The 9,727-nt window shown below is 36.7% G+C and overlaps 1 protein-coding gene across 1 annotated transcript; it reads left to right on the top strand.

The window, feature by feature from the left end:
* Positions 1-3,389: 3,389 nt before the first annotated feature.
* LOC137018300 (uncharacterized) lies at positions 3,390-9,411 on the top strand. Its single transcript, XM_067382904.1, has 4 exons — positions 3,390-3,630; positions 7,645-7,791; positions 8,419-8,546; positions 9,010-9,411. The coding sequence occupies exons 1-4, from the start codon at positions 3,390-3,392 to the stop codon at positions 9,322-9,324; spliced, it is 831 nt and encodes a 276-aa protein (XP_067239005.1). The 3' UTR covers positions 9,325-9,411.
* The last annotated feature ends 316 nt before the right edge of the window (positions 9,412-9,727 follow it).

Below are 9,727 nucleotides of genomic sequence, written 5' to 3'. Positions count from 1 at the left end.
TACATTCATACTACACACATTCATAAAATATATAGAACTTTTTTTTTTTTTTCTAGGTCACAAAGTACTTATTTAAAATATTCAAGAGAGTATGCGATTTCGGACACAGCCACAATTTCAAAATTTCTATTTTAAGTCTTAAGTTAAGATCTGACAAGTTAATTTAGTTTGCCATAGTTTTTTGTTGTTGTTGTTGTTGTTGTTTTTTTTCCACAAATTCGTATTACAGAAGCAAATCTTAACTTGATTTAGGATTCTTATCCAATCTTACACAATCTCATCTTATCTATCTGTAGTTAGGAAATCTTAAACCCATCGAGTTCAGTAATCAACCCTCAGGTCTGTTTCCAATCAACTAATGATGCGCAAGCAGCTGAAGTAAATGCTAAAGATTAAAATGGAGAAACAAAATGTGTGCTTTTAATTAAGTGCTGCAGAAAGTGAAGGTTTGAAAAGCTTGGTAGAAATTAAAGGCAAAGCATATCACTGTATATCATGGGATATAACTTTATCAGTGTTTTGTCATAAAAGTGCAGCACATCATTTGGGTGTTTAAAAGTCTTTCCACCATCAAACACTGTTCTTCATCTTGAACCATTAATAAATGTGACACCATTCTCAAACAGGGGAATTGATATGTGATTTTTACAGTAGGCTTTCAAATAATTTTGAAGTTAGGACTCCAGTTGGGTTATCCTAAAGTTAAGACAGGTTTTGTTGTTGTTGTTGAGTTAGGATCGTTCTGTATACCCTTTTCCTACCCATATTTAAGATAAGATAATGCACTTAAGAAATCTTAATTTAGGACTCCTAAATGAGGTACTAACTGTAATGGTTACCAAACAGATAAGATGGGATTCTAAAGTTAGGATCTAGTCTCCAGCATGCTGAGAACTAACAATCCACCGACCAGCACCACCCAGTTTCAGATGAAGTGCAACAGAAATGATTAATGTATTCCAAACACTAATGGATTGAGTAAACTTCAATTATTATATTATATACACATACTAGATTGAACACAAAAAAGTTAAGTTAGGACAAAATGTATAGCATTTGTGTTGTTTTAGCTCATAACTAAGTAATTTAAACAAGCATAAACTTTACGTTCATATTTAAGTAAGAACTTACGTATAAGAACGGTTAAGTAAGAACAGTTGGTGCAACTAATCCCTGATGAATGTATTTAAACATGGTAAAAAAATAAAAAAATTAAGGATGAATGAAGGCAGAGCTTTGTGAATGACAGGTTAAAATTATAGCTTTCTGCGGTTGATTCTGTGTGGGCAGAAGAACTGTAGCAGAATGTGTTGAGACAAGTCCTGGAATGGCATCAGGCAGTATCCCATTCTCGAGTTTCCAGGATCTGCGGATATTTCCTCAACTTTTAAGTTTATCTTAATGATGTGCTAATGTTTCGCATCCTCTTTCCAATTGAATGAGCGTGATTTACTGATATTGCTAGTCACGTTTCGCCCCCTCACACCATCATGATTCACGCCCATGCAAGACACACAGGTTAGGACATCTTTATAACGATGCCACAATTGCATGTTTCAGCAATTTACTCCAAGGCTTGTTTTGTGACGTGATTTGTGTAAAACTGATGTGAGAAACAGCCAAGAACATGTTTTGCATTGCAATGCAACTACATTTCTGGTGGAGTTATGAACTTACAATAGAGACAGAGCGCATTTATGTTAATCTGAAAACCACGCCCACCGGGGGGGAAAACAATACAACCGTCTCCATTGACTTTGTATTGCGTGATGCTGCCTCCTTGTATTTTCTGACTTATTACAAAAAATAGAACAATGTCTAAAAGCTGCTGTGTGACAAGGTGCACAGCTAACAAACTAAAAAAAAAACAGAAATAGGTTTTTATAAGCTGTCGACCCCAAAAAACGAATGTTTAAGGACATAAAAGTGGATACAGGCAGTGAAACAGAGAGCAACGGGTCATATTACTATATGAAATGCATTGGAGGGGAACGTAATCGGCGACAGGTGAAATAATTCTTTGACATGGTAAAAAATAATGAATGGTTTGTTTAGCATATGTTGTCGCCGATTAGGCTATGACCCCCTCCACTGTATTTCTTAAAGTAATTATGACCCTTTCTGCTCTTTCTCACTGCCTGTACATCTTACAAAAACTTATTTCTGAGTTTTTTAGTTTGTTAGCTGTGCACCTTGTCACACAGCAGCTTTTAGACATTGTTCTATTTTATGTAATAAGTCAGAATTGACAAGGAGGCAGCATCACGCAATACAAAGTCAATGGAGACGGTTGGATTGTTTTCCCCCCCGGTGGGCGTGGTTTTCAGATTATGACACGTGTCGCTCTGTCTCTATACTGTGATTACATTGTAGCCTACATATAATATAATTTACATAATATACTGATGATTATTTGAATATTCCACAAACTGGCAGTACATTCTTTTTATTTAATTAATATTACTGTCACAGTTCTGTTTAGTTAGTTTCATTTTCATGGACTTTTATCTTAGGTCATGTGTTTCCCATGTATCATGTGACACTGATGGTGTAACGTAAAGTCCACTGGATTTGCACATAGACAGTAAAAGAAATGGACACAGCGACCCCATTGGAACTCGATTGAGTCAAGTGAAGCCCATTTTTAGCGATTTTTAGCACTTCCTTTTCTGACGCGCAGACTCACACTAAGCTTGATGACGTGCGCAACCTGTCTGACAGATGTAAATCTTCTAGTAGCTGTGCGTGCAAACTGCCATCGTTAATCTTGCAGAGACGGCGAGCTTGTTCTCAGTTCTTTGGCGTGAGTGAGCAGGAGTAAGTATTCTGATTAATTATTTTGTATAGTATTTTAAAATGTAACGCCAGTACGCCATATTAAGATAATCTCCCCGATTGCCTGCGAGCTTCTCCTCCTGTCTGTACGGCAATTTCGCTACTGTGCGACAGAGAGTCGAGTGGTTATGACGCAATCGTTAGCTTATTTTTTACAAAAACTGTTTCTACAGGGCCATAATGTAACATAGAAGGTAATGGAGCCCTTTATACATTGTCGTGTATCTTTAGAAATAAATAATGGACAAATGGAGTCTTTAAACGCCTCAGATGTAAAGTTATTCACTGTCAAAGTGACGCCAAAATGAATGGGAGTCAATGGGGATGCTAACGCAAGTGAAATTCTGCTACAAGATGGCGGCACCCGGCCGACTTCAACTACCGGTCGACTTCCTTGGGCACTGGATTTGCAGAACCCATGTGCAGTTTTATCCACAACAAACAACCAAAATACAAAAAAAAAAAAAAAAGGCTAGACTTTTCTTGGTACAAAAACAACATAGAACTCACCATCAGTGATACAGGGACAATTCTAAACAAAGGACAAGGCAAACATGAGGGCTTATGCTGTGTTCACACCACCTCGTATTTACCGGAATCTTGAGATGACAACACGTGACGTTATATTCGGAGCTGTTCACGTCCTTGGACTGGGAATTATGCATTTCCATGGCACCTCTATCAACGCCTATGAATCTACAGCGGTCATCTGGGAGCTTTCAGAAAACTCCCAGCTTACAAGCTGTAATCACGAGCTCTACGAGGACATGAACGCTTTTTACAAGCTAGAATCTTGTAACTACAACGAGGCTGCGTGAACGCACCTTTAAAGGATTAGTCCACTTTTAAATAAACTTTTCCTAATAATTTACTCAGCCCAATGTCATCCAAGATGTTCATGTCTTTCTTTCGTCAGTCGAATAGAAATGAAGGTTTTTGATGAAAACATTCTAGGATTTTTCTCCATATAGTGGACTTCAATGGTTGAAGGTCAAAATTGCAGCTTCAAATGGCTTTAAACGATACCAGACAAGGAATAAGGGTCTTAGTGAAACAATTGGTCATTTTCGAAAATAAATACAACTGTATATGCTTTATAAACAAAATAACGCCTTGAACGTATTTCCGGTTTTCGCATTCTTCAAAACTCTTACGCTGTATGTCCTACGCCTTCCCTATTCTACTTATGGAAAAAAACGAAACTGGCGCCGCCTTCATTCTGTAAGTAGAATGTTTTCATCATGGATGACATCGGGGTGAGTAAATTATCAGGAAAAGTTTATTTAAAAGTGGACTAATCCTTTAAATACACAAGGACTAATCACAAACAAGGAACACATGTACACAATCAACCAATAAACCAATTACAACATAGGACACATGACAAGGAAGCACATGGCAAGATCACACGATACAAACAAGGGAATCATGACATAAGGGAGCACATGGCAAACACGGAAACAAAGCAATGACAAAAAGGAACATGAATCATGACATGATTCATGAACACAAAACCAAAACTATACATGACAGATGGACACTGCTGTTAGATCATTCTATTTTGAGTTATTTAATAAAACTTGTGTTATTTTTATAATAATCTTCCTTGGCTATAGCATGGCAATTACCTAAAAAAAACTAAATAAATAAAGTGTTGTTACTTTTTGAAAACTGCATTGTTGTTGTCTAGAATCAAGACTACTAAGGATGCCAAAATAAATAGCATGAAAAGTCGTCTTTTTGAGGTTTGGTGGACTCTACTGCAGGGATTTCAACAGGAACAAAAATATTGCTGGATTATATCCAAGATACACATTTTCACAATCTTATGAACTCTGATATTTTCCCAGAAAACTGAGATATAAAAATAAATTTATCTCAATCTAGATATTTATACTAATTTTAAACCTTTCTTTTACTTTGGTCCTTTAACCTTATCATTTGATTAATAGTCACACATTCCTCAAAATCTCATTAAGTACACACATAATAAATAGGTAAAGCAATTTTACCTTTTTTGGTACAGAACACAGAACACTGATATGAACATGAACATGCATTGCCTTATAGATATCAAAGGATATTTAATCCATTATCCACACAGCTAAAACTCATCAATGACTTTGTGTTTTATTTAAGTTTGTTTATAATTTACTTTCAAGCCCATTAAATTATGCTGACTTCTTTATGGGGGAAATCTGTGGAATTAATGTAACTGCTATTGGTAAGCATAATAAAAGCCAAAATATTTCAGAAACAAACATCCGGTTTATAATGACGCATATTTAAATTCTGTGGAAATCTGTGTCACTTTCTGTGGAGCTCTTAAAGATTACGTGTGAACCTGGCAGAGTAGAACTGAAACTACCATCTTAACCTCAAAATAGGTGGAGCGTCTTTTGTCTATTTACTGATATGACGAGACACACACAGGTGAGTGACGCATGTACACAATTTCCCGCAAAAACCATCCCACTAGGTCTAACATAGGCTTATCATAGTAAATCGGGGTAAGACAAAAACATGATTTGGAAGAAGGATTGATGTATTGACTCAACTGATATCGGTATCACTGGTTCAGCTCTTTCCTGGCTCATTTCCTACATCAGTGACAGAAAATATTATATCGCCATACAAGGGTATAAATCTGCCACTACTCCGGTCTGAGGGTGTTCCTCAAGGTTCTGTTCTGGGTCCACTTCTGTTTATCATTTATATTGCATATATGCATGGACTTCAATTGCATTGCTATTCTGATGACATTCAAATCTACCTTACCACCAGCTCTGATAGGCTATCCTTGCCTGACTCACATCTGAATATTGCAATGCTCTATTTCTTGGTCTGCCTAAAAAACTCATAGCAAGGTTACAGTATGTTCAAATCTCTGCAGCAAGAGTTCTCACCTCTACCAGGCGTTCTGCTCATATTTCTCCTCTACTCCATGAACTTCACTGGCTATGGCATCACATATTCACTTTAAGATATTACTTCTAAGGCATTAAATGGTCTTGCGCCTCCATATCTGTCTGACTTACTCTATTCCTACTCTCCTGCCCGGTCCCTCAGATCATCTGAGCTTGGTCTTTTGTCCATTCCTCATTTTCGGCTGTCCACTGTAGGTGGTTTAGTGTTAATACTCCTAAATTATTGAATTCGCTACCAATTACACTTCATATTATATCATCTTTGCCTACCTTCAAGACTCAGCTAAAAACATATCTTTTCAATATGTATTTTGGATAATGTGGCTAAATCTGACCTTATGTGTTTGTGTTGTGTATATGGATGTGCAAATATATTGTATAGCACTATGTGAAGCGACCTTGAGCTATGGAAAGGCGCTATAAAAATAAAACTTTTTCTTCTTTTTCTTCTTCTTCCTCTTCATTATTTAACTTTGTTAATTTTGAAAAAAAAAAAAATGCATAGTGTACCTTTAAATAAGTATAATCAAATGGGCTTTTTTTTTTATTTAATCTTGCCTAGTTGAATCACGTATAACTTAAAAAAAAATGAAGCTGAAACTGTTTAGATTATTTTGATGAGTTAAATGGAAAAACCTGTGTTGCCATGAATTGATCATATAATTTTTTACAGTGTAATACAATCCTTATTTAGTGTTATTCTAAAACAACACACACAAAAAAAAAAAACAATGAGAATGTGTTAGTGAAAATAATTTCAGCAGGTAATGAGATTTCTCAATGTTTACTCTGAATGTTGTAACATCTGAATGTTGCTCAAGGTGGAACTCCTGCTATTGTTTAGTCATTTCAGCACAGTAATTAAAGCATCTGACTGCTGTTATGCAATCTTTCAGTGTTGATCTTGCAGTTGATGTGAGTCCAAGAGTGCCAGGCAATGTTTCTACAGTTCCCTGTTAATGATGTTCTAATGTCGGCAAATACTTGGATGTGCTTCTCAGGACATTAGCCTTATCTCGCAGTGATCGCAGTATGTTAACTACCCTTGGAGCCACACAGAGAAACAGACGGGTCAAATAGAAAAGAAAGCAAAAACTATGAAATCATAAGAACTTGGTCTTGCTATAAATGTAAAAATATTCCCTATTATTTCACCAAGAGTGCTTGTATGGTGAAGATGCATATTATCACTTTCAGAATGCAAAATCCCCAGATTTAAAGCAACTCTGCTCAGAGAACCTATGGTCCCTCTCTACATATAGTTAAAATAACACTGAAGCAGAATTAAGTTAATGAGATAATATGCTGTTTGTGCAGTTGTTTAATCAGATCTTGAGAGATTTAATGTTTTTGATCTTCAGTTGATTTCATCTAAGGCTGTGGCTGGAAGTCCTTTGTAGTTATTGTGTTTCTCTTCAGTGATTATGCTTGTTAACAGCAGGTGTTCATCACTAATGCTCAATCATAACTTAATCACTTAATTATCTCATTAACTTTAACTCTGCTTCAGTGTTACTTTAACACTATTTAGAGAGGGACCATATGTAAACTGAGCAGAGTTGATTTAACTCTGGGGATTTTGCTGTGTACCATTCATGTTAAAAAAAAAAGGACATCTGAAGAATTATGGTCCCAGTTAAGTGTCCTTAACTACTATGTACTAACAATTAAATTAATCATTTGATACCATGCACTTATTATGTACATACATGTTTGTATATTGTACTTATGTTTAAAAATACTTGCATATAATTACATACTATATACATACATATTATATCTATAATTACACTGTTGACTCTTCTCTTACACCTTAACCCACCCTTAAACCTACCCATACCACCAAACCGGTCCCTAACCTTACCCGTATATTTGTTTGGAGCTGAGACTTCATCAAAACTCCTTGAGAAATGGGATTTCCTGAAGGCCAAAGTAATAGAGCAAGCCAAGGACATCAGCAAGACACCCCTGCTTGAGCATCTCATCCAGTCTGCAGAGGAGAACACTGATGAGGATGACGAGGTCCCAGGTAAATAATTTACATGAATCTGGTGTGTATCTTTCAAATGTCGACTTACTTAATTTATTTACCATGACAAATAGTTGTGTAGACAAATAATATATTTTTTAGGGCTGCAACAACTAATCGATAATGAAAATAATCAAGAAAGAATTTCATAATTGATTATTTGGGTCTGTGACATCACTGTGGAAAATTCCAGTCAGTGATGTCACTTCACAATGGTGTAAAAAGCATTTTCCTCAGCATTTTACACAAAGTCCTGACAGTAATTGAATCTTTGTAAACTTCACTGAATGAGCGCAAGTCCGTGTATCAATCAAACGGCAGTGGGAATGGAAGCGCAATAACCCTTGACTGAAGCCCACGTAGATTAAGTTACTACCATTTTCATAGGCTTCAATTGGCACAATGTTTGAAGGAGAGCATTGTGCAGAATAAAATTTCCTTGATATTTTGGACTTTTAATCCAACCAATTGATTAATAATTGACAGGTTAATCGATTATCAAAAAAAATGTTAGTTGCAGAACTAGAATTTTTATTGAAAAGAGTTTTGAGTTTTAATATTGATGTAGTATCAAAGGTTTTGGTTAGGTGTATATCATGCTTTAAGCAGGTGCTTCTGCCTTCTCAGGTTGGGATAGTGACATGGCCTCACTGCTACTGCTGGTCTACCTACTGCCACCACCTCCAAGTGGAAAGAAGGGAGCTGTAAAGATCAGTACCCGGGAAGCTGTGGACCGTGTAGTCAAATTTCATAAGGTCAGTGTGTCCTGATCTTTAATGGCAATAGCTGTTGTCAAAAGGCAATAGTTTAACCCCCCAGATTATTAATCTATTTCTTTTCAATGCCACATCCACAGAATTTTAAGTCTGATAATTTATGTTTTGCCTCCTGGAAGTGCATAGCGAATAGAGAGTGGGGTTCACTCTTTTGACCGCAGTCTTGTGCTGGTTCATTCTTATTTTCAGTTGTCTGTTTGTCTTTCCAACGTATTAGAGTTTGCAGGGACATGTGTTAAGGTAACCAACATTGATGACCTCTCTGTTTAATTCCCTCTCTTTGTGTGACCATGGTACAAAACCTTGGTTGCCTTATCACATGCTAAATATATCCTGCATGGGAAAGCTAACTGTGCCATCAAAGGGTTCTATCAGAGTGTGACTTATCCATCAAAATGTGATGTTCAGTGTAGATTCATTTCAGTTTATTGTTATCTTACAGTCATGTCGCAGCCTTCAGGAGCACTCTGGTCCAAACCAGCGGAGGCAGCCCTACATCCTGGCAGTTGGGACGACAAGAAAGCACATCCACGAGTTCTACATTGCATTGGATGGTGATCTCCTTCCCTGCAAGGGCAAGTCTTCCCTGTCAGCCTTTGATGAACTGTTCAAAGCACATTATGTTTTCGGCATCTCCTATGACCAGGCCTTAAATGGCATGTACACATTTGTGCAGACCACCATCTACAACATTGATGTAGGTCATTCTCACGAAACTCCCAGAGTCAAGGACCTAAGAGCTAAGCTCCTCAACTAAAGAGTTATGATGTTCAGATGCTTTGTTTGCAAGTCTAGTTTTGTTACCGTTCAAATGTTGAACTGAGTATCGTCCAGGCCTTTTAGTTTGCACAGACAAAGAGGACGATTTGCCTGTATTTAGTCAGATAAAAGACATCATTGCATTTAATCGAGAATATTTTCTTGTAACAGAGGACTTTCAGACACTTTGTTTTGCAGAGCATTTTCATTCCTTTCATGTGACGTAGGGAAATGATCTGAATGTTTCCATGCTTAAAGTTGATAAATTGCACTTCTTTAAGCCGTTTGATCTGCAAACTACTTATGGTTTTGATCGAGATTATCAGTATGTGGTTCCTGTACATGCGTTTGTATGAGTTTGTGGTTTTTGCACATCCATGAACTGTTTAATAAAACAGACA

This window comes from Chanodichthys erythropterus, chromosome 4 (genome assembly GCF_024489055.1).
Source record: "Chanodichthys erythropterus isolate Z2021 chromosome 4, ASM2448905v1, whole genome shotgun sequence".
Classification (NCBI taxonomy): domain Eukaryota; kingdom Metazoa; phylum Chordata; class Actinopteri; order Cypriniformes; family Xenocyprididae; genus Chanodichthys; species Chanodichthys erythropterus.
This window is presented reverse-complemented; position numbering and strand designations above follow the sequence as displayed.

Excerpts from the sequence above, each read along its gene's own strand:
- LOC137018300 (XM_067382904.1), top strand. The coding sequence starts at position 3,390 with ATGAGGGCTTATGCTGTGTTCACACCACCTCGTATTTACCGGAATCTT. Across the intron at positions 3,631-7,644 it reads TTTTTACAAGCTAGAATCTT|CTGAGACTTCATCAAAACTC; the intron begins GTAACTACAACG and ends ATTTGTTTGGAG. Across the intron at positions 7,792-8,418 it reads TGAGGATGACGAGGTCCCAG|GTTGGGATAGTGACATGGCC; the intron begins GTAAATAATTTA and ends CTGCCTTCTCAG.